Source organism: Prionailurus viverrinus, chromosome B2, assembly GCF_022837055.1.
Source record: "Prionailurus viverrinus isolate Anna chromosome B2, UM_Priviv_1.0, whole genome shotgun sequence".
NCBI classification, from domain to species: domain Eukaryota; kingdom Metazoa; phylum Chordata; class Mammalia; order Carnivora; family Felidae; genus Prionailurus; species Prionailurus viverrinus.
The window spans coordinates 22,557,480-22,582,759 of record NC_062565.1 but is presented as its reverse complement, the minus strand read 5'-3'; the positions used below and the strand labels follow the sequence as shown (position 1 = coordinate 22,582,759).

General features: G+C 44.4%; 1 protein-coding gene across 14 annotated transcripts in view; it reads left to right on the top strand.

Annotated features, from left to right (window-relative positions):
• FARS2 (phenylalanyl-tRNA synthetase 2, mitochondrial) overlaps nt 1-22,988 on the top strand; it is a 537,420-nt gene extending 514,432 nt beyond the window's left edge. For all 14 annotated transcript variants that reach the window (XM_047858223.1, XM_047858237.1, XM_047858233.1 and 11 more), the window contains one exon: nt 22,695-22,988. In XM_047858223.1, coding sequence (XP_047714179.1) covers nt 22,695-22,912 — 218 coding nt within the window. In that variant the 3' untranslated portion in view covers nt 22,913-22,988. The remainder of the gene's footprint in view (nt 1-22,694) is intronic.
• Nucleotides 22,989-25,280: the final 2,292 nt, after the last annotated feature.

Here is a 25,280-nt window from a genome sequence, read left to right as displayed (position 1 = left end):
TCCCATTTTGAGCAAAAGGGAAAAATAAGTATGTCTCAGGGACTTGTTTCTAGTGAAAAGAACAGTATGTTTGGTACAAAGGGCACTGCCAGATAAATGCAGGAAACAAAGAGAAAATAATCTTGAGAGCTTCGGGAATCACAGCCCTCGTGGCTAATGTGCTGTAAGAACTTGACCCTTTTCCTTGCCAAGAATGGTGAGGGGCAGGAGAAGGCCAGCACCAGGCATCATAGCCGCAGGCAAGAATCAGGGGTTAAGAGTAAAACTGAAAATAAAAAGAACCAGCCTTCATTATTAATGTATGCCAGCTAAGTGTACTACATACAATATATCATTTTGTCTTAATAATATGACTGAGGCTCAGAGAGGTTGAACAACTTGTTACAGGACACATGACTCATCATTGATAAAGTCTGGAACAGTAATGAAAAATAAGTTGGTTCAACTACTGCCCACCGTTACTGAATACTTTTCATTCACCCATTCAGCAAATACAAATTCAGTGCTGCCTATAGGTGAACACTGGATCCTTGCTACTTTGCTTTTTGACTTGCATGCTATTAGCGTGAAACAGTAACAGATTGGGTTTGTTGACATTTTGAGGAGGACCAATAAATGGCATCCCTCTTCTTCATTGAATTGAGATGTAACTAAGAAGTAGATACAGGAATCAGGTGAAGATCAAAATACAGTTTTAATATTGGTATATGGTTGGGCTCCCAAAATTACCATCCCTGAAATCCACTCCCTACTTCCGTGAATGGGCAGATGTGCGGAGGTTGGGCTGGTGCAAAAGGGGGAGCCCTGCATGGACTGAGACCTTCAGGCCCCGCTCTCTTCCTTTCCTCCCCTTCAGGCTAATCCCTCTCCTGAGGGAAGGGCCCCAGGCCAGGGGGTTGCACATGAGGTACTCCTAGAAGAACCAGTGAGAAGATTGTGTGACTTCACCTGCGGACCCATCCCCGCACGTGGTGAGCACAACACAAGCTGGACCTCAGCCCCTCAACCCTCTTGATCAGACAAGACCATAGTGCACTGGGAAATGAGTAGCAAGAGAACGTGGAGGCATTTAGATAGACATTTGCAGTAAGCTTGGCTCTGGCAGAGAGGCAAGAAATAAAAGAGAATCAGAGGAGACATCTTGGAAAGAGTTTCTCTAAGATGGACTTAGGCTTCTCTAAATACTGGTGGGAGGGCAGGGGAAGGCCCAGAGAGAAGAGGGCTGCAGATACCAGAGGGAGAAAATATCGTTGGTAGACAAGGCCCCCAGAATTTGGAGACTGTAGAATGCACATCACTATGCTGGGGTCCAGGCTTCGGGAGGAGGCAAGACAGTAGACGAAAGTTGAAGGGGTTTCTTGTGACTTCTTATTTTTGCCTGGGAAAGAAGGCACGATCATTTAAAAGATCACTATTCAAGGGCACCTGGGTGGCTTAGGCAGTTAAGCATCTGAATTCGGCTCAGGTCATGATCTCGTGGTCCATGAGTTTGAGCCCCGTGTCAGGCTCCGAGCTGAAAGCTCAGATTCGGATTCTGTATCTCCCTCTCTGCCCCACCTCTCTCTCTCTCTCTCTCTCTCTCTCTCTCTCTCTCTCTCTCTCTCCCTCTCCCTCTCCCTCTCCCTCTCCCTCCCTCTCTCAAAATAATAAATAAACATTTAAAATTTTTTAAATAAAAAAATAAAAGATGACTATTCAAGGTCTCTTTCAACTTTCCAACTGATCGATCCCTAAGCATCTCTCTTGATGAACCCATTTTTATAGGATTTCAAAGTCTTCACCATGTTGGATATTGCTTTGCTAGGCACCCTATTAATTCAACCTAGAAATGTTCCCTTCCTTTTTCATGCTGAGGAAGCCTCATAAGCATAGTAAGTTAGGTGGATTCTGAGAGGCTAGGCTGGAATCCTAATACCTCTCCAGTGTTGCTTCTGGGTGTCGAACATGTATTCTGGATACAAACTCACTGTCTTCTAAATGGTATTTGGGACATAACTCTCCATAAGGGATCCCACCCACCCCCCTTTAGTGATTTTAACTATTGGGGGGAAATTATAGAAGTTGAGCCTCCTGGGTGTGTCGGTGGAGGGAAGAAAGGAGTAGCCAGTGAAGTGACTTAGGCCAATAGACTTTCAGCCTCTAGTTTATCAGACAAATGGCCTCTTGCAGCCCAGGGATCAGGTGCTGCTGTCCCGGACACTTGATGGTTGATGAATAATAAAAATGCAGCAGTTCCCAGCATGCAACTGACAACTTTTTCCTTTTGAGCAAAGCAAGCTAAAGAATGATCCATTATGTGAACTGCGTTCAGTTCTGTCTTCACCAGCATTCATTCCAGTGAGAAATCCTTTAAAAGGGAGTCAGTAAATCTAATTCCAATCATGGATCCTTCCGAAGCTTCTAAAGTGGAACATCTTCCCTCATGCCAGCTCCAAATTACAAAGCAGATGCGTAAATGCTTCTCCCTTGCCTGTTTCTGGCTTGAGGGATGAGCCTGGTGGAAGCCTGTGATGGCATGCAGTGTCTTTCACCCCGGGCTGCACTCAGGAAGACAGTCACATCCAAGGACCCCCCACTCCTCGCACCCTTGTTCGATGGCCCCACTCAGGCACCTTAAACACGCCGTGCACAAAGTTACTGCTTGTTTGCAGTAAGCCATTAGTAGCACAAAAGTGAAATCTCTCTGAATCTCTTCCATTTAAAAATGATTTCTCCCACCCCGGGTTGTGCCACAGTGCCCTAACAAATGTTTCTTTTCCATGGCATAATGGTAAATTTCTCCCACTTATCACCCTATCAATTCTGGAAGATTAAAAAGTCCTTCCACCAGCTCTGCCCAGTGGTGGTTTTGTGAAGGGCCAGGCACATTTCATCTCTTTTTTGTGATGTGCAAAGATCCCCAGAAAGGAAAGATCAGTGGTTTATATGAAATACTTGAGCTTCTTCTCACTACCCTCTTTCTCCAAGAAGATGTCATCACCAGTCCATCAGGGCCCTGACCTCTGTGTGTTCCTCTCCCCTGTCCGCACCAGAAATCTGTGTTGAATTAGAGCTAAATCATGGGACATATTTAATTAAAAGACAAATGGCAAAATAAGGTTGTGGTGGAGGCTTTCTAATTGTGGCCTGTTAGATTTTAATTACTCGTCGTAAATTGTGAAAGCCAATCCCCTGCACGTCTTCTCGCACTCCTGTTCTTTTTAATCACAAAGAAAATGTTCTCAGCTGCTGACAGGATGGGCCTCATCAAATGTGCAGAGCAACTTGATCTTACCCAATGGTGACTCAGCAACTCGCCGAATCCAATTAGCAGTTTTGTAGCTACTTACTCAAAAGGACCGTAGTAAAGCTTCATACACCGCCAAGCCGCTGGAACTCCCAGCCAAATGCTTGTTTGTAAGCAACAGTTTTCATGGCCAGGGTGAAGTAGGACAGATGCTGGGTGCCAAGGTGACTTAGAGACATGCTTCCTCCTGGGTCCCAGTTTTTCGTCCGTCCTGACCTGCTATGGATACATAAGCACTTAGAGACCCTGAGTGAAGAGGCCAGAGATCTCAGTGACCATCTAGTCCACGTGAAGGAAGTGAGGCCCAGAGATGTTAGCTGCTTGCTCAGGATTACCTGGGTGGTTAGGGGAAAGACTAACAGCATGGGAAACCAAACTTCCTCACACCCCACATGTTGCTGTTTCCCAGTGCCCCCCACTTCTCTCACCCAGAGCCGTGTCTTAGGAAAGGGGTAGCGGGGTGTTCTGGAGAGGGCCCCACAGACTCTGCCCCAACTAGCAGAGCAGGTGAGGTGGGCAAGTCACACAACCCCTCTGGCTCTCAGTGTCCTTATTGTTCCCATGGGAGTAATGCTATATAAGAGAGTTTTGAGAAGTATGCAAGATAGTATAGTATATTAGAAAAGTATATTATAGTATATTACAAAAGTACTTAGCACTTTTTAAATAAATGTGCCCAAAACAAAGTAGCAACTCAGCACCCAGAAGTCCCTTGGATCTTGATCTGGGGACACTGAGACGGAGGGAGAGAGAGAAGGGCAGAGAGAGTACATGTGTTGCATGGAAACATTATGAATCAAAGTCACTTCTGCAAACACTGAAACAAGCAGGTGGCCAGAGGGGTTTCTGCTTTGGACATCAGTTTATTTGGTCAGTAACAAGGAGAAAGGGTGCCCCCTCTGGCATGTTTGCTTGAAGGCCCAGGATTTATCCCTGTAGCTCTATTCCAGCTGTAGAGCTTTCCACTCAGGGTCCACCAACAAGACATTAGATCCCTCTGCAGCACTTCTCCTTGGACACGTGTCTGTTTTGTGAGTTGCTGTTTTGCTTATTGGAATAGAGACGAAGGTGAATGAGGTCTTTTAATGAACTGTAAAAATAATTGGCTGTGGCACAGAGCTGTCAATAATCCAGGCCCTTCTTTTGCCGCACCCCCCCATGTTAACATGCATGCAGATTTCATGGCTTTGTCCTGTATGTTGACAAGAGAGCAGCAGATCTGTCTTTTCTCTCTGCTCTATTTTGATTTTTCCTGTGGCCAGAGGTAACTGCAGAAAGTGGTTTTAAAAAACAAAACCAGGGCACCTGGGCAGCTCAGTCGGTTAAGCATCTGATTTCAGCTCAGGTCATGATCTTACCATTCATGAGGTTGAGCCCTGCATCGGGCTCTGTGCTGACAGCTCAGACCCTGGAGCCCACTTTGGATTCTGTGTCTCCCTCTCTCTCTGCCCCTCCCCCACTCACGCTCTGTCTCTTTCTCTCAAAATTAAATAAACATTAAAAAGAAATTTTTTTTTATAAACAAAACCAACCAGGATGTATCTTCCAAATCAAGTACAGTCAACAACAGTGTTTCTGAGAAAGACTTGCCAGCCGCTTCCCTACAGTTTTAATTCAGCCAGCACCAGGGTGATGCTATCAGAGGACCTGCTTTGATGTCATGCAGTCAGAGGTGCTCAAAGGCCAGAAGTAGTGTGGTGGAGAGTGTATAGTACTTAGCACCTGGTGCCTGATAAATTTCTGTTGATATTAATACTCTTGTTCATTTTTCTTTTTTCTTTAAAATATGGGGACACATCACTTTTTTGTGAACCTAAATAAATGTATGTACTGTTCATTAAACTAATTAGCAATGGTCATGATGCTAATACTAATTATATACTGACTGCTATCTCTTACTATTTATTTTGTGCCAGGAACTGTGTTCAGATCTCCATGCACATATCTATAAAGTATGTTATTAGCCCCACTTTTACAGAGATTCAGCAACTTTCCAGAAAGAAATCACACCTAGCATGTGCTGAAAGCAGGTGTATGTGACCAGAGAGGGAGCCCTCAGTTCTACCGTGTGGCTTCACAGTGCATTTCTGCAAGTAGTTGGCTTCTGTGGGAGGCCTAGGACTGAGGGTAATGCCCAGAGCAGGAGATCCGCTTTCCTGAGAGCTTACTCCAACTCGAAGCAATTCTGGGAATACCATCTAAGAGGGGGACTATCCCTGAAAACTGGGACATCGCAGACCTAGCTTTCACCTGGTTGTGATCTAAGCCATCATATTATTGTTGCAGGCTTCTCACATCCACTTTCTTTTTGAATTCAGTTTCCTTCCTAAAATATACTTTCCGTAGCTCTTTCATTGAAGGTATTGAGTGGTAAACTTTCTCATTATGTTCCACTTTGTGTGAGAGTGTTTTTATTTTGCCATTATTCTAGAATAACAGCTTAGCTGAGTACAATTAATAGGAGTTGACATTTTGTTGGTATTATTCCATTACCTCCTGACCCCTTCGTAGCTATTGAGAAGTCGCCTATTTCTTTCACTGTTCTTTTGTAAATTCTGTATTTTTCCTCTCTAGTTGTTTTCAAGGTCATCTCATTGTCTTAGGTGTTCTGCAGTTTCATTACAATGTGTCTGATGTAGACTTTACTTTTATCCCATTCAGAATTTACTGTGCTTCCAGAGTGTGAGGATTTCATCAATTCTGGAAGTCTCTTGCTGTTATCTTTTCAGATATTGCCTCTCCTTCTTCTCTCTATATTCTTCTGGCACTCATATTCTATCCTGTTTCTTACCCTCTCTCCTGTCTTCCATTTCTGTACTTCTTTCTCTCTACTGCATTCTAAGCAGCTCCTCAGATCTGTCTTCCAGGTTACTAATTCTTCATTCAGCTGTGTCTAATCTGTTGTTTTAACCTTTCCACCCATTTTCAAATTATAACTGTGTTTTTATTTCTCTACATTTTTATGTAGGTCTATTTCAGACCTGCTGTTCTCTTTTCATAATGTTCTTTCATATGGTTCTTTTAAGTCTTTAAGTATTTGGGGCATTTTTAAATGTTTGAATCCATTTTTAAGCATTTTAAACACTTTTTAGGTTGTTCTTATATCTGAAGTTCTTGGGGGTACTGATCCTTCTGTGTTTTTTTATCTAGTGACTCGGGTATATAATGGGTTATTTCCTCATGTGTTCTGTAATTTTTGACTATGAGGTTATGTTCCTTGGAGCTTTCCCTGAAGTGATCCCATGTAGCTAACCTTCTCTCCAGAGCTGCTCTTCATGTTCTTCTGCCAGGCCATCCTGGGGTTAGCACCATTTCAGGACCAGTTTTATGTTGACTTCTCAGCTTGAGGATCTAAGGCACTGTATATTTTGGATCCAAAAGCCTCTTGTGACACAGACCTGGGATTTTGATTCTCAGGGTAGACTCCTTTGCATTGTTCTCAGAATCTAGGCAGAGACAAAATTGTTTTGCCCCTCTTTGTGCCAAGCGTATATTTTTTCCTAGTATACTGTTTTATTAAGGATGCAGTCCTTCAGGGTACCAGCTTTATGCAGGAATCCAGCTGCTTACCCAGTTCCAACTCCTTGCTTCATGTGGACCAAAGACTTCACCCCTATTCCCAGGTGGACATCAAAATGTAAACTCTAGGTTACAGTAACTGATATTTCTCTCTACTCTAGACAGCTGAAGCATTAGGGAGATTTTCCCTTGCTCTCATGTTATCTATTTAGTTATTTTTTTTAAGCCAATGTTCTTATATGTTATTCAACACATCTGGGAGTATATAGCAGTAGGATTTTTATTTTATTCTGTCATCATTCTGGAACCTTCCTCCTTCACTGCTTTCTTATTCTGAGCTAATTGTCATACATGGAAGAGACAGACATACTCTTTGGTCACCTGTCCCAGCAATCTGTCCAAAGCACACACTGCCCAACTCGGCACACTCAGTCCTTTGCCCAGAAAAAAAAAAAAAAAAAAAGAAATCAGCATGAAGTAAGGGAACCTAAAGATGTTGGACCACACTAGTTGTTTCTTCAAGGCATGACAGTGTGTTACATTGCCCCATGAGCCCACAATTGAGGTGTCTTGATACTTTGCCCTTGAAATTAACCCATGGGCACTCATCAAATCTTGCCAAATTATTTATAATGGATAGAATTCAACTTAAGAAGACTGATTATGTTTCTCTCCAGTATAGCAGAAATATAAGCTTGATAACATTATTTTGAAGTAAGAAAATATTTGTTTTCACTGAATTTGAAAACAAACAACTGTAATTCAATAATATTTTGAAATGGCTTATTGACTTTGACTCTTACTTTATTAGTAACTTTTTTCCAAGTTTCTGACAATGCTTTACTCACATGACTTCAGTTTTTTCCTAACTGAGGGACTAGTCAGGAGCAAATAGCGTTGCTTCTGTCTTATTGAGACCTGGAGAGGTCAATGGATTTATACAAGTAGCAAAGATATCTGGACCCCCCCCCCAAAAAGCTGTGTTGAACTGACCCCCCCTCCCTTGCCTGAAGCAAAATTGTTTTTTCATGGAAGTACATTTTAGGACTATTCCCTCAAGTTTCATCAAGGAAACAGCCTGATGAAACTCAGCTACTGCCTTGAAATAGTGATATGGTTGAGACATTGGCCACTAATATCAGACAGTATTCCCAGCCCAGGATTAAAAGCATAGCTTTGGAGGCCTTTGGACACCCAAATTATAATCCTGCGTCTGTTACCTACTATTTGAGCGACCTGGGCAAGTCACTTTTAACCTCTCTGAGCTATAGTTCTCTTATCTGCAAAATAGGGAAAATAATTCCCATTATGATAGGACTGGCTGAGAATTAAATGAGGTAATGCATGTGGACATACTTAGTGATCCATAAATCATAGTCATTATTAATTTGAAGTTCCCTGTGTGGAGCCCCACCTGAGAAATTTCTTCTAGAGTATTATGTTGGGGTAAATTTTGCTTTCTTAAAGAACTGTGGTCTTTTCTCCTCTCAGACAGTACAAACCATGGAATTGATAAGGCTTTCTTTTCATTTTGTTTGCACATTCTAAAAACAAGTGTATTGTCTCCACTAGTTTAACTCACAACCTGCAGATATGGGTTCTGTGTTCTCTAGGTTTGACTGTGTCTTCATCAGTCTCATACTCTCCCTTATTCTGGCATGTTTGTTTTTATTTTTTTGTTGTTTTTTTTTTCCTCCACATTTTCTATTAATGATGAGAATAAAGTGAAACATTATGGTGCGTAGCACTGAGTACATAATAGATCATTCTTCCCTTTAAAATATTTTTTCTTTCTTGTTTCACCCTTTCTTTATACTTCCTCCACTTTCTCTGCTAAGTAATATTTACTAAGGAGTATCTTTTTTCCTCTTTTGTGACAAAGTCCTAGTCCTGTTTCTGAAAGCATCCTGTAATTGTATTGGTTACTGTGATATCCCTGTTTAAAAGTCGCTAATGGTGACATTAACAGGCTGAACAGTGTGCCTAGGACAAAAAGATGAGCAGACCTACTCAAGAAGGAAGCAAGTCCCCACATATTCTAGCTGTGACCCTCACTAAGTCCCTTCATCTCCCTGGGCCCGTTCCTGGCTCTGCAGAAGGAAGTGACAGTGTCTGCCTGTCAGGATTGCCACATAGATCTCAACCAATAAGATTGTGTGGGTCCAAGGCTTTGGAAGCTGCATCACTTTATAATTAACTTTTCTTACTGTTGCTACTATGATTAGTAACAAAGTATCTTCAATTTTACAAAGACTATGTGATGGCAAAGCCTAGAGCTTTCTTTAATTTTATCAATATGTGGAATTTAAGTACTGTTTTCATATAGAAGTTACAGGTTTCTGTCAGTGTGGTTTCCTCATGTTAGCTTTCCGGGGGAATAGATGGTCTGGGATAGTTGTGTCTTTCTCTAGATGGTAAAAATAGATCCATTAGGAACATCCATGACTGTGGTATGACTATAACGTAGTATACCCAGCCAGTCCAGCAGCTTGACTTCAAGTAACACTAACCTGCCAAGTGGTCTGTGTTAAAGGCTATATGATGCTGTTTTGTTCTCCAAAGTTGTTTGGAACTCTTTTTTTTTTTTTTTAAGAATTTTTATAGGACAAGCCGTAGACCATATCAGAAAATGTGTCTTGTTTACTATATCACTGTGCTTTCTTTTAACAGGAAATATTCAATTAGATTACCGTTTCTCCCCAAGTTTAGCACTAAATATTGTTTGGCCATTTGCAGAGATGAAATTTCCCTTTTATTATGGTATATTTAAATAGTCACTTGTTTGCAAAGCACTTTAAAAACCTACTATTTGTAACACTGCAAGACAGCTGTAATCCCTTCTATAAAATAGGGAAACTGAGGCTCAGAGTTGTTAAAGGACCTGTTAAGTCACTTGTCTTAGTTATAAGCTTTCAGATAAGAATCCAGGTTTCTAACTTCTGCAGCCAATCTGCTCTCTGCTGTATCTTCCTGGATTTATACTCCATGGAAGCAAAGATTTCTCTTTATATAGAAGAATATGTTCCCCCAAATGAGCTTCAATTGTATTGTAAGCAAATTTCACTGTGATTTGTAAATTTTGAGATGAGTTCAGGCAAATCATTCATTGCCTCTCTGAATTTTGCTTCTTATTGTAGAATCTGGGGTGTTTTGTTTTTTAAGTTTATTTTTTTATTTTTGAGTGAGAGGGAGTGGAGGAGGGGCAGAGAGAGAGGGGGAGAGAGAATCCCAGGCAGGCTCTGAACTATCAGTGCAGAGCCCAATGCAGGGCTCAAACTCAAAACCCATGAGATTATGACCTGAGCTGAAGTCAGACACTTAACCAACTGAGCCACTCATGTGCCCCTGGGGTGGTTTTTAAATTGCCCTCCTTGGAGCTTTGGGGATTCTGATGAGCTTCTGGGGAAGGAGGCTGCTGTGTGCAGGAAGCAGAGGCCGCGTGCATGAGATCCTCAAGCCCACTTTAACTAAAGTAGCTTTGCTTTAAGCTGTACTCTATATACCATGTAATTATAGGAAACAAAATTGAAGGGCATCACATGAGAGAGAGATTGGGGTTCTGTTGCTTAAGAAAAAAGCCCTGAACTATGGGACTCTCAGATGATGGTGCTCATAGTAATGAACCTGGACTGAGCCCATGAAGGCTTCATCTGCATGACATGCAGGATTGTTTTCTCCATGTTATCATGAAAACTGAGACTTGGAGAAGGTCAGAAATCTGACCGAGATCACATAGCTCAGAGGAGGAGCAGTTAGGATCTGAACTCAGACCATAGGGCCTGTATACTTGTCAGCTCCTCTACCAGAAACTCCTCCGATCACCACCCCTCACCTTCATTCTCCTGGTTAGTTCCTACCCTCTGTAGGATCTCAGCTCACTAACACTTGCACAAGGAACCTTCTCTGACCCACCCATCTGAGTCAATTGCCCTTTTATGTAGCCTCACATACCTCTTCTTCAAACCCAGTAGCGTAGTTGCGATTTACATTTCTTCGTAATTCTTTGATTAATGCCTGTGTCTTATGCTAGACTGTGAACTTCATGAGGTCAGGTTTGTTTTGTTTTGTTTTTTGTTCCATCATTTGGTCCTCAATACTTGGCAGAATACATGACATATTGGATATTCACTTCATCTGTTGGATGGATAAATGAAATGGATGGATGGATGGATGGATGGATGGATGGACGGACGGATGGACGGACGGACGGGCAGATGCATAGACAGACATACATTTAACCTTAGAGACAGTGATGTTAAACATTACATGTGCTGCCTCCAACTCTGACTATCAGTGATCCTAGGAGTCCCTCACTAGGGCTGTCATGGAGCAGAACTGAGGACCAATGAGGACAAACATAGGAAGCACTTGTCAGCTCATTGTAAAGGGGATCTTGCTCTCAGCCTGTGCTGGGGAAGCCTGGAATGGTCTGCCCCAGAAGTACACCAACATAAGGCTTTATAGAAAGAGCTCAATCATGGGCCAGAAAATCTTTAAGGCCTATATGTCTTGGATTCTATGATTCCATAAAATATGTTGCTTGTACAATGAATCCTTAATCAAGATATCACTGCTGTATTCCAGCCTAGAATACGATGAATTAGTGGGAGCTCATCCTGCCAACCAAGTCTCTATTTTGTCATTCTCTCCCTCAATCTCCCACTCACTATTTGTCAAGAGATGGTGCTATTAATTAGACTGAGAGAGTCCCTCCTCAAAAACATTTGCAAAATAACCATAAGTCATTTGAAATGTATATAAATTTCTCTTTCCTAATACTTCCTTCATAATTATCTAGACACTGAGTCTTTCTTAAAGCAATCAGCACATTTGATCCATTACTTGCTAAAGAAATATAAGTTATACAACATAACACAGTTATGGGTAATTCTACTCATAATAATGGGATTGAGGATAGATCTATAGGATATTCCTTGGTTGGGTGGTTATTAATATCAGATCAGGGGGCACCTGGGTAACTCAGTCAGTTGTGTGTCCAACTCTTGATTTCGGCTCAGGCTGTGATCCCAGAGTCATGGGATTGAGCCCTGCATTGGACTCTGTACTGAGCATGGAGCCTACTTAAGATACTGTCTTTCTCTTTCTCCCGCTCCCCACCCTCCTGCCCCCTACCCCTCTCCCCTGCTCACACTGTCTCTCCCTTAAAAAAAATTTTTTTACCAGATTGGTGACATAATATACCATAATATCTGAGTAATCCTCTGTTGTTTGTGGGGAGTAAGATCTGAAGTTCACTGAGGACCAAACTCTAGATGCAATAAAACTGTCCAGAGCAGTTATAAGATACTTTAGAGACAAGATCCTGGACTCTGTTGTTTGATTGATTGCTTAATGATGGATTTTTGTTTGAGGCTTCATAAGACCCTCCTCTATAATCTCTACCCACCCTGCAGCCTCCTACCCTACCAGTTCTGTACTGTCTACACCCAGACCAGCCACTCTGAACTATTCACCTCTCCTCAACCTGTCCATTGCATGTTCATGATTCTGTCTGTGCCTTTGCAGAAATGACCCTTCCCTCTTACAGGGTCAATCACTTCCTGTACATGCTGTGACCAAAGCTGGCGTCCTGCTGTGGTTGTATACAGCCCTCTCCCAGCAAGCAGATCGTGCATCCTCTGGATACCTCTTAACTGGACCATTTATACCTGTAACATACACTCACCAACTCAGCGTTGAAATGGAAGAGGAAAAAAGATAGAAGGAATGCCCCTCAGCCAGTCCTTGTGTCATTTTGCCAGCTAGATGCACCCCTTGACCTTCACTTGCAAAACTCCTAATCATACTTTAAGATCTAAATCTAATCTCTTCTCCCCTGCTAATGCTTCTCAATACTAAGTTATTTACAATCTGTGTCGTTCATTTAACATTTAGTGTGAACTGCTTTGTCCTGTTGGTATCCTTTCATATATAAAGTCTTAAGCCCCAAGTAGATGGTTATCTAGCCAGTCCTTCTTTATATTATTTTGGGATACTTCTTCCCCCTCACACCACCACTGAGCTGTGCACAGAACAGCCACTCTGTGAATATTTGTGTGTTGATCAAGCAACTTGTATCTTGTATCTTCTACAATGTCTGCCTCATCACAGGATAAATAATTGCTAATCAATTGATTGAGTTGGAAATGTAGCACTTCACCCACCACAAATCTTCTGTTTTGTAACGTGAGTCATCCACCAAAGTGTCAACACGTTTGGGAAGCTGCCATGTAACAGTAGAAGAGTTAAAGTTAGCTCTGTTGACTCTGGCTTGGCAGACTAAGCCAGGGAGAAAAATAAAACCTCTTCCAAATTTTCCATGCAACCAAAAAGCACAGAGCTTTGGAAATCTGTGCAAAATGAACCATTACTCCAAGTTTGTTAGAAATGTATGAGGATAGCTTGGAAGATCATGGAATCATGGAAAAGAATTGTTCAAATATGGTTAAATTCTCTGTTATAGCATTACGAGCAGGGCATCGTAAAAATTCATTTGTATGAAATGCAGGGCAGCTTAAGAGACAGGTTAATGAAGTCAAAGTGAGCCATCTGGGGAGGACGGGAAGCAGTCACGTCATACCCTCCAACAGTCTGCCGCATGGGTGTCAGTGATCTGGTCGGGTTTTCGTTGTTGTCTCTTGTTTGTTTGTTCTAAATATAAATGTGAGTTGCCAACCCCCATTCCTAGTTATAGTCAACTAGGTTATTTGGGCCAGCTCTCCTCGTCAAATTTTTTTTTATTTTAATAAAATATACATAACGTAGAATTTACCATGTTCACCACTTTTAAATGTATGGTTCTGTGGCATTAAGTACCTTCATACTGTTTTGCAGCCATCACGCCATCTGCCGCCAGGTCTTTTTCATCTTCCCAGACCGAAACTCTGTCCCCATTAAACACTAACTCCCCGTCCTCCCTTTCCCCAGCCCTTCTCAACCACCCTTCTCTAGGAACTTCGTATAAGTGGACTTACATGTTTGACCTTATGTGTCTGGCTTATTTCACCTGATATAATGCCCCCAAGTTTCTTCTGTGTTGTAGTATGTATCATATTAGGGATCCATTTTTACAAATGAGAAGTAGAAACTCTGATAATTCATCTAAGGTCACTTTCTGTGTGGCCCAAAGTAGAGGCTATTTAATATTTAGGTACATAATTAATAATACTAATTGTTAACTATAAGCCTGAACTATGCTAAACACCTAACATATATTATTTTCATGCAGTTTCTTCAAAAAACCCTATGAGTTCATTATCTGTGTCTTAAAATGAGAACCTAGATCAGAAATGAAGAACTGGCCCAAGGTTAAGGTCCTCTAGCTAGGCCCTCGTGGCACTGGCTAGTCTAGATCTTGTGCCCCTCCATAAGAGATTCTATTAGATGATTTCCCCAAAACAATTTTCATATGTATATACATGCATGTGGGGGGCAGGAACATGGGCCATGCTCCCCAGGAGACGAGAGCATGAACACTGTCCCTCCTGAGGAGCTTAGCATGAGACACTCATTGGGAAGTACCAGGAGAAGTTACAGGGATTGATGGAAATAAAACCCTGGGGGTGTTTGGAAACTTCCCTGAGGACTTGACAAGTGTTTGATGTGAAAAAGCATTTCTTGCCTGCAAAACGTGCGTCTCTGAGGAGCTCTTAAGTTGCCACCACTCGAGATGACTGGGAACTGGGGAGGGGGGCGGGGGAGGCAGGTTTGAAAGCAGCTCTACTCAAGCTGCACCCAGCAAGTTCCTTTTTCCCTGGCTCTGACTCTCCCTCCATCAAGGCCTGGATTGGAGTTGTCTTTCCCAAGGCAGTAACTGTCAGAGGCACCATCTGGTTTGGTTTCTTGTGACTGACTCCCAGGAACAGAAATCCCTCTGGGAAGAAATCGTAACCACAGCAGTGGCAGTGACAGGCACTGCTGATGCTGGCTAGCTAGGAACTGGGGTGGGGGGGGGGGGGGAGGTACCTCACTTAGAACGGCCCACCAGGGAGCATTGAGCCTACAACCTACCATTCTGAGAATAAGAAAAGCAGACCTCTTAGTTCTGGAAAGTGTGGGGGTAAGGGATGCAGGCTAGAAAAGCGTAGTTGATGGAGAGGGGCTATAAGTGGTCCAGAGTGTCTGTTATAAGTTGAGGTCCACCTTCTACAAGAAGACTTTCTCAGTGGGCTCTACCAAGCCGTAATCCAACCTCATGAAGCCAACTCCCTTCCTTCTTACTTTGATCATGAATATTACTAATGCATCTTGTGTTCATGCATTAGCCTGTCAAGAAATTGCCCGCCAGATCAGGGCCCCTTTCTCTTTCATCCCATGCAGCTTGCAAATGCTGCTTGCTGGCTGGCTGGCTCCTTTCCTCTGCATGTGCATTTGCTTTAGAAACTCATCTGTCCTCTGAAGTAACTGTTGGACTGTTAGAGCTGGAAGGGACCTTGAGCCCATTCAGTCCAGCCATCTCACTGGGGAGGCCACACAGATGTTGCTGGGGCTTGGACTAGGACCCGGGTCTCCTGCCTCCCACGCCTATATTCTTTCTTTACATTAAACCAGTGATATCTCTTTCAGAGAAAACCCCAGAGCAGTTCATTAGGAAAGTGATATAGAATCACTGTATGCTGTCTTATAATCAGATTTTATTTTCTCCTCTTTTTTAGTGTATATACATATACTAAATATATACTATATATAGTATATTATATATATTTATGAAATATGTATGTATATATGACATATTGTATATATGTATACATACATATATGTATGTACATATATATATGAAAGGTAAAGAAGAAAAAATAATTTACTTAATTTCCAGGTGACTTATTTAAATGGTGCCTAATTCTGAGTGCTAATTCATCACTCTCCCTGACCTGTCCTCTTCACTGAACTTTCCCAGCCACAGCTAACCAATGTGCTCATGCTACCCTTGGCCACAGGTCAGATTCCAGGCCCACAAAAGCAGATTTCAAAGAAGGATGTAAGAAATACAGGTCGTCCTCCCCGTAGTGCCGTTCCTCTCCTGACGCATCCTGGGAATAGGGGAAGGAGATGGGACGGACTAGGGGTTGAGCTCTCAGGGTGGCAGCCTTCATCCTAGCAGGCTCCAGACATGCCCCACTCAGCCGGCACAACCCCAGGAGTAGGGTGGTGACCCTCACTTCACAAGGGGTTAAGTAAACTGCCCCAAGTCACACAGAAAGCAAAGGGCAGAGTAGGGACTACAACTCAGGTCTCTAGGTGCAAATTCTGGGCTCCTCTGCATTCCACCAGGCCCCTTTTCATTCTGTATTTTCAGGAGCAGCCTTGAACAGATACTACCTTCCATTCTCCTTTTTCCATCATCCTGTTCCCTTGCCTGAGCCAACCCCCACCCCCACCCCGTGAAAGCATTCTGCACCCTCCTGATGGTGCGCGGGACATTGCCTTGTGGGGCTTCCCACTGACCTTCTGCATGATACATGCAGGAGACACATTAAAAGTGAACAGGGGAATTCCTGTTTTCTTTACTCAGAAAACGGAACCCACCCCATGGCAGCACCTGGGGCAGGAATTTAGAAAAAGACAGTGACCTGAGTAGAAGAGAGTATACATAACCTACACCCATATCCTCTGTGCTGTGTATAGGACAAGAGAGATACGCATTATATGTGTGACATCGCACATAACCCATGATACTGGAAACAGGGAAACATCAGGTAGTTGTGTATCCTCAGAAGTAAATGAAAGAATCCAGTGTGAGGCTGACCCGTGTGACAGACCAAATGGACATTATTGTGTTGAGTAGTCCCAGCACGCATAGGTGGCATCTGCAGTAACTACTGGTGGTAAACGATCTACTCCAGGATGTGTCCAGTGGCCAAGAACATGAAGTAGCTGCTCTTGTCACAGATGGAAAAGCCAACCACTGTGGGTGTTGCAGGAGCTGAGCTTTGGCTGCATCCCATGGAAGGGTTTTATTTCACATTTGGAACCTGTCTAGTTGCCAGAGTAAACCAAGTGGTTGTGTAATAGAAGTAATCCAACCCTCCCTAGCACTCAGACCCCTTGTCCCTTCTTTCCAGCGATGCTTGGTTAGCCCCACATTCTTTCAGAGTCTATTGCTGGCACCCTGTAAACTGGAGCACAGCCAGTCACCTAGCAGTACTTTTGATACTTGTTAATTTTGTCACTTATTTGGTCAGGAAGAAAAGAAAGAGCTAGGGCAGGATTCCTCTTAAACATGTCTGATTTCGACACTCCTCTACTAATCCAGACTCGATCATGCGCAGCACCCAAACATCCCCTTCCATAGGTTTAAGGTTAGTTAGTGCTTCGGGAGAAGGAGGCCTGAAAATACAGGCTCCCTGCCCACAGGTGCATCCACCATGCAGCCCAGCGCTGCCACTTGCCCACAGGGGGCTGCCCCTCAGTTCCTGGGAGGGGGGCGGGCAGCCGGACACATAGGACAGCAGAGTTCGGTGCACCTTGGCAATCACGCCAGAGCAGGGAACAGGACCCAAGAAGAAGTAAGTTTCAGAAAAAGTTCTGAGCCATGTTTCCAGCTTCATGAGCCAGGTTGGATCTCTGAGAATGAGAACTGAAGGGAGGCCAGGTAGGAAAACACAAAAGGTGGGAGGCTGGTTAGAGCAGTGAACCACAGCATCGTCCAGCTCCTCTGTGCGTGGGCAAGCATGGGCCGTCCTGTGTCCTTTTTCTCACCAGAGGTAAGCCCCTGAGTAGGCAGGATGATCTGGATCCCTTTCACAGGCCCTGGAGAGCCCAGCCTCGTGTTACATGAGTAGTACCACATAGATGCTCACGGGGAAGCACCAGAGGAAAGAGTCGTTTGCTGAAGGAGGATGCGAGGTGGGAGTGCCGCATGGCTGATTTCAATGCAGCACCAGCCCCATCACGGAGACAAGGGGAACAGTCCTCCACTCGGGCTCCTCCCGGGTTGCTGCAGGACCTCTGCAGACCTCTGGTCCCCAGATGTGAACCTGTTGGGTCGGGACTCCCCTCACTCGCTTACCTCTGTCCAGCTCAGTGCCTGGAACGCGCTGTCTGTTCAAGAACTGAATCAGTCTCTGAGTTAGACGAGTGATAAGCCCTTGAAGCTCAAACATTCTCGGGTTCTCAATCCAAAGTCTCTGTTAAAAATCCAAGCTCCAACCAGTGACCAACTCGTTTCCGCCAATATCCTAATGCAGTGAAATTCCAGCACCAAAAGAAATGTTTAGACTCTTCTTCAGACTTACTGTAAGGAAATTTGCCCTCACAAACTCCATAAGGGATATTCTCATTTCTTCTGCCTATGACTAGAAGCTATCAGGTACAGAAGAGAGAATTGTCAATGTAGTCTCTTCTCTCTTTCCGGGAAAGTTTCTTGTCTGAAGGCTGTGCCCACATGAGTCTGGGGGGAAGGCTTTGGCAGCTTCACTCTGCCCAGCCAACTGTGTGTGGACAGGAGCTGCGACTGCACCCCTCCCCAACCCCCCTTTTATGCTCTCCCTGCAAGCCCTCTTGATTTCCCACCAGCTGTTTGGCTTTGCAACACGCCTTTTAATGGCCCCATAAGCAGGAAAGACCTTTTTTTTTTTAAATTTTCTTTTTATTGTTTTTAATTTTATTTTTTATTTTTTAAAATTTACATCCAAATTAGTTAGCATATAGTGAAACAATGATTTCAGGAGTAGATTCCTTAATGCCCCTTACCCATTTAGCCCACCCCCCCTCCCACAACCCCTCCAGTAACCCTCTGCTTGTTATCCATATTTAAGTCTCTTATGTTTTGTTCCCCTTCCTGTTTTTATATTATTTTTGCCTTCCTTCCCTTACATTCATCTGTTTTGTATCTTAAAGTCCTCATATGAGTGAAGTCATATGATATTTGTCTTTCTCTAATTTTGCTTAGCATAATACCCTGTAGTTCCATCGACAGAGTTGCAAATGACAAGATATCAGTCTTTTTGACTGTCAAGTAATACTCCATTGTATATATGGGAAAGACCTCTTAAAAAGCATCCATGTTCCAGGGATTCCCACTCTATGTCACAGTTATGCCTCATGTCTGGCTTGTTAGTCAAAGAGCAGAGCTAGAAAGGAACATGGGCTTACTCCATCTCTTGAATAGAAGGATTAAGGGCAATTCCCTTCTCAGTAGCTTGCAAGCCTTGTCACTTCTTAGGAAAAGTTAGAGTAGAAGGAAGAGGCTGGAGAAGGGAAAAGAAGACAAGGAGGAGTGTGGTGGAGTGCTCAGGCATGGTAGCTAATATTGGGCTCTGAAACCAAACTGCCTAGTTTCCTTGTGTGTATTTGTAATGAGGTGAAAATTAACCATTTTTGGGGCGCCCAAGTGGCTCAGTTGGTTAAGCGTCCGACTTCGGCTCAGGTCATGATCTCGTGGTTCATGGGTTCGAGCCCCATGTCGGGCTCTGTGCTGACAGCTCAGAGCCTGGAGCCTGCTTCGGATTCTGTGTGTGTGTCTCTCTCTCTCTCTCTCTGCCCCTCCCCCACTCATGCTCTGCCTCTGTCTCTCAAAAATAAATAAACATTGAAAATTAACCATTTTTGAAGTGGGAGGGTCATTGGCAGTTAGGACATTCTCGATGTTAGGCAGCCACACTACCTACCTAGTTCCAAAGCATTTTCTTCACCCCAAAAGAAAACCTTGTGCCTAATGTTAACCTTCACACTGCCAGTTATCTTACCAGCAAAAGATGCGCTTATTTGGAAATAACAGAGAATTACAATCTGGAACAAGCCAGCTACAGCACAATCATAGGCAAATCCAACAAACACAAGCGAAGAATATTATTTTATAGAGAAGGAGGAAGTTGAGAGGGGTTGTTTTGGACAAAAGTTCATTAGAGAGAAGCAGGAGTTCAGGGTGATGGTGGTTTCTCACTGGCTGTGTTGCAGGGGTGGTTGATCTCCTGTAGGAGATGCAGTGTACATCCTTCCCTGTTGGGACCTGTAATTGACAATTGCTTCCTGTTGAGACTCTTCTGTTGAGGTCTGTAACTGACACTTCCGTTGGAGTCTGTAGTTGACAATTCTTCTTGTAATTGACATTGAGTGGAAGGGCTCTCCCTTGTAGGCTCCCCTTCTAGCATCCCAGTCCCCTTTATTAATTTTCACACCATTAAGCGGTTTCTACCTGTACCTCCTTCCCCCACCCTCTGGCAACCGCCAGTCTGCTTTCTATCATACGGATTTCCCTATTCTGGATATATCATGTGAATGAAATCATGCAGTATGTGATCTGCTGTGTCTGGCTTCTTTCACTTAGCATGTTTTGGGGGTTTATCCACATTGCAGCATGTATCATTAATTCATTCCTTCAATGACTAAATAATATTCCATTGTACAGGTCCACCATATGGCTATACCATATTTTGTTTATCTATTAATCCATTGACGGCCATATCCACTGTTTGGCTATGAAAATTTTCGTACAGGTCTTTGTTTGAATACATGCTTTCAGTTCTTTGGGGTGTATATACCTAGGAGTAGAATGGCTGGTTCATATGGTAATTCCATGTTTAACTCTTTGAGGACCCACCAAGCTGTTTTCCACAGTGGCTGCACGATTGCATTCCCTCCAGATGGCCTGGTTTCAAATCCAGCCCTGCCACTTAGTAGCTGTGTGAACTTGGGCAAGTTATTTTGCTCTCTGTGCCTCAGTTTCCTTATTTTTATAACCAGGACAAGAGTGCTAGGAACTCAGTGGGGTGTTGATGCTTACATGAGTTAATGCCTGCAAAGGGCTTATGGTGGTTCCTGGTACATAAGAAGCACTATATCAACGCTGCTCTCATTGAGTGACAGTGAGGGTCATGGCAGATAAAAGGTTGAGAAGCTTTTTGACCACAAAAAGGCCACATTGGGTGGTATAAAAGAATCAAAAGAGCTCTAATTCAGATACTTGGAGTTGGGCACTGAGGGCATCCCTCCTCTTGAGAAATCCATCGTCTTAACCTGGTCAGTGACGAGCCATGAGACCCTTCAGGTCTGTGACCCTGTAGTTCTCGGGGACAACCCACTCCTCAAGGATGAGGAGACTCATGACCAATTGCCAGCTCCACTGCTTTCAGTCCTCCAACAAGCAAATGAGGACAGGAGTATGTCCTACCAACTAAAATCTTCAAAAAGAAGTTTCTAGAAAACAAAAGTAAGTCTTCTTTCTCTCCCCAGTGATGTTAGGAAAAGGCAAAGCTGGTTGATTTTCAGTTGAAGCTACTGAATTATCACCAAATATTCTGCCAAATTTTATTTCTCTCAAATTATAAAATTAATCCATATGTTTATGATTCATTTACACCTCACTCATCAAAATGTTTTATAAAAGCTGTTTGAATCCCGGGAATCCTTCTAGGGGCCTTCTGGGAAGCATATAGAGACAAGATGATAAATTTTTCCCATTCATCTTTGGTTGGGCATCCCAGCATGCAGAGTGGCCATATTACGAACTCTTCAGGTAAGTAAAAGATGCCTGAGTGAACCAACGAAAGCACATACCAACAGTTGCCACAAGGATACTTTTGCCTCACACTCAAGTTCTTCATAATTTGCAGAGCCCTGTCCCTTTCTGACTAGGCCTTTGCAACAGATTGGAAAGGTTGATGGTGTAAGTGCTATGCTGTTAACCTCTTTCAACAGAGGAGAAACTGAGACCCAGGAAAGGTGTGTCGTGGCCCAGCTGCCACTGACTTGCAGGGGGCCTCTGTCTCCCTCACTGGCACAGGGAATTAGGAGGCTAGTGGAGGTGTCCCCTGCAGTGGGCGTAACTTGACATGGCTGTGCCCCCCACCCGCAGGAAACCATCACACCCTTGCACCATCACCAGGTCACTGACAACCTGGGCCCCCAGATCCTATCACCACACTTGTTCTAGTAAATGTTGGCATCATCTTCAAGCATCTATGATTCCTATGCCCTCCTTCTCACTCCTTAACTAATTTTTTCTCCTCTGGAATCTTCCATCTCTCAGAAACTCAGGATGTTGCAGCCTCCTTCCTTGATGATGTCAAACTGAAAAAAAGGCCTGTCTTCTGCACCTGGGGGAGGCAGTGTGGAGTCTTTCCAGTGGCCACAAGAGGCCCAGTGCCACTGGGCACAGTTGGGCTGTACTTTTGCAGTGGAACGCTTCTTAAGGACCCCAGCAGGGCAGGCCTTGCCTTTCCAGCAGCAACGGAAGGCCTGTCCAAATATACCTGAAACACACAGGCACACCTGTGGAGAAGCATGTTCACAGAGCAGCCGCACCAGGAGCTGTGGCTTCACGTGTCTCTGTGAAGACTAAGTTCTGCAAAAGGCCCCACAACCTGGAACTCGGAAGCATGTCTGTATGGCACAATTGTCTCTATGCTTTCCATGGCCTGTTAGAGGTGCAAACAGAGTGATACCTCTCAGCCTTTTAGGCGGCTAGAGCCCCCAGAGCCAATCCCGGCCTTGTGACTGCAGTGTGCCTTCCAAATATGTTTTCTGTGACGTGAGAAAGGTGGAGGCTTGCTGGCCTTGGCTCCTGACCATCTCTGCTTAGCAGAGTCCCCTGAGGAACCGACAAAAAGCCCAGAAACCCAGAGCCCACATCCCACCTATCCAGGGCTTGGCCCAGGAAATCAGACTTGTAAGAAACATCCTGCCCAGGGAACTTGAATGCAGCTAGTCCAGTGGGAACCAGCATTCTTGATTATTCAAGTCAGTGGTCTCCCAACCACCACCTCTCAGGAAGCCTGTAAGAGGTGCAGGCTGTTAGTGATGGTGATGTCTCTGTCACACCATGCCAGTAGGCCCCGGATCCCATCCTATTCTCCTCTGGGGTTGATCTGGTCAGAGCCGGCAACACCATTCCTACAGGCGGCAGGCACGTCTGTCCCTCACTTACCTGCCTTTCTCTTCCATTCTCCAGGACACACAAGACAAGCCACTGCTACCGCATCACCTACCGCCACATGGAGAGGACCTTGTCCCAGAGAGAGGTCAGGCGTGTCCACCAGGCTGTGCAGGAGGCCGCCGTGCAGCTGCTGGGAGTGGAGGGCAGATTTTGATGGCACTGCTTGGACCAGGCTGCAGCCTCTCGGGGCTCCAGGATTTGTGAGGGAGAAAAGGATATTGTTTGTAGGCTGAGACATCAGTCATGTTTTGATAAATGGGTCAGTTTTAGGACTTTCAGAAAATAAAAGATCACTCTTGAGAGACTGTTGACATAGCATCTGTCTTTTATTTGGGAAAAGAGGAGGGAAATGGAACGATAATATAAGAGTTCCCTCCTATTCCTTTAAGAAATGCTTTGCCCGTTGGCACTTAGTGTGGTTAATTGGTCCCTGGGTTCCATTAAAGTGTAAACACCAGGCATGATTTCTTGCCTGACAGGCTCTTCCACCCATGTAATAAGTGAAGCCACACAAAGGGATATCACAAACTCAAGATACCAGAAGACTGTTTGAATCAGCCTCCGTACTTACTTTCTTCTCTTCATTTTCTGCTTTGCAAAGGGCAGGCTTCAAACAGGGCACTAATGAAATGCCAGGACCCCCCTCAAAAGTGAAGGCAGTCACATGTCTGCATGGGGCAGCGTATTTCTTGCTTTTCATAAACCCGTGGCTCAGAGTCAGGCTCTGGCTTCACTCCCTTCTGGCCCACTGGCGAGAAAAGAAAGGAGCAAGAGGCTGGGAAGCACGCAGGGGCCAGGTCCTTGAATCCCTGCGAGTTTGATTGCCTAACAGGAGGCCTCTGCTTCCGGAGACGACCTTTAAGGAAGAATATAGGGCTTTGATGTTCCCTCCTTTCCATCCCAAGCACTTTGTAGTCTGCCTGCCTCGCTCCTGACCATTTTTAATAATCAGATTCCATCCCTGGCATGATGCTGGAGGCTGATGGACGACCACAAGGGCTGGAATAAATATTTGATGAGGGGTGGCCATTATCGGCTAGCAGCATGGGGGGTGGGCAGCTGCTCTCCAAAGGGGCCTTAATGTCATTTTACAGTGTTATTCATTTGTACTTCTCCTTTGGATTTTCAAGGGAATTAAGGGAGCAGTGCCCCAACTCCTGCACCCATGCATGGCATCAAACTGCTCTCCAGGGTCCTGAGGCCCCCTCGATGCAGTTACTAAAGCGGATAGATCTTGTGTGGAATGCACACCATGATTAGTAATGTCTTCTTCAGGAGCGTTTGCCAGCAGACCGTTTCCGACTAGCCTTAGGCTGTGTTTCAGAGAGCCATCTTCTCCCCCAAGACCAGTTAGGCATTTATTAATATTCTGTAACAACCCAAGTTAGGTGGATAACACCCAGAAAATCACGGTGCCACCCCATGGCCCACAAATATTTGTCCAATACCGTGCTTGTGCCAAACCTTATACTCGGGCCTGGGGTAGGAGTGACATTCAGGAAGGTTCACAGAGGACTTTTCTGAATGTTTCCTCTCAATACTCTATAATGTATATCCATTATCTAACATTTTACTAATGAGGTACTAAGGCCTAAAGATGTCACAGGACTAGACCAGGAACAGTACCCTCACACTCAGGCCTGCCGCCTCCAAATTAGCACCTTCTGCCTACACAGACATTGGTTGGTGGTCGGGTCTGTGCCTCCCTCCTGCTCCTTGGGCCTCTGTTCTTTTCTAAGAACTCCAGCTGCATGAGCTTGTGCTGACCCCCTCTTTCTAATCTAGTGGGCTGACACTCAACACCAAAGCAGACCTGCCCCATCCAGCTCTTGACTTTTTTCATGGTTCCCATAGGAAAATAAGTAATGAGAAAGGAAACAATGGGAAAGATAATTTAATCCATAAGACGAACAGCACCTTGCAATTCAAAAACAGACAATTCTGTATAACATAGAGCATGGTGACTAACACCAGCACCGTCACTGTGACCCTCCAGAATGCTCGGTTCCCTCCTTCATAAAATGGGAGTAATAATAACACCTACTACAGAGGTTGATTGTGAGGACCCAATGAGACCTCTCATGTGCTATACTTGGCATAGAACCTGGAACCTAACAAGCCAGCAGTAAATGATACCTGCTCTGATCATGATTCAGGTGGGAAACAGTAGAACCGTGGAATATTGCAACTGGAACAGCCCCTGGGAGCAGCCACATCTTCCCCTAGCTGAGTGTCTACACATGAGGACCCTGGAGTCCGGAGGGGCAAGATGGCTTCCCTGAGGGCATAACTAGTTACTATAGAGCTGTGCCCAGAACTGGGCTTTCTGGAGCCGTTTTCCACAACACCACACTGAGTCAGGCATCCTGAGCGTGACTTTACGTGACAGGCAGGAAGGCTCAGGCTAGGGTTGCAGCCATGTCCTGGAGTTGAAGGCCAAGTATGCTTCAGGCCCATGCATCACTTATCCATGTCAACAGGCCTCTCAAGACGCCAGGCAGCCAGAGGTCAGCAGACACTGGCTACTCTGAAGGTCATGGTGATAAATTCTGTGACCAACTGCAGCTCAAGGGTGGAGCCATTTACCCCATTGTCCCCTCC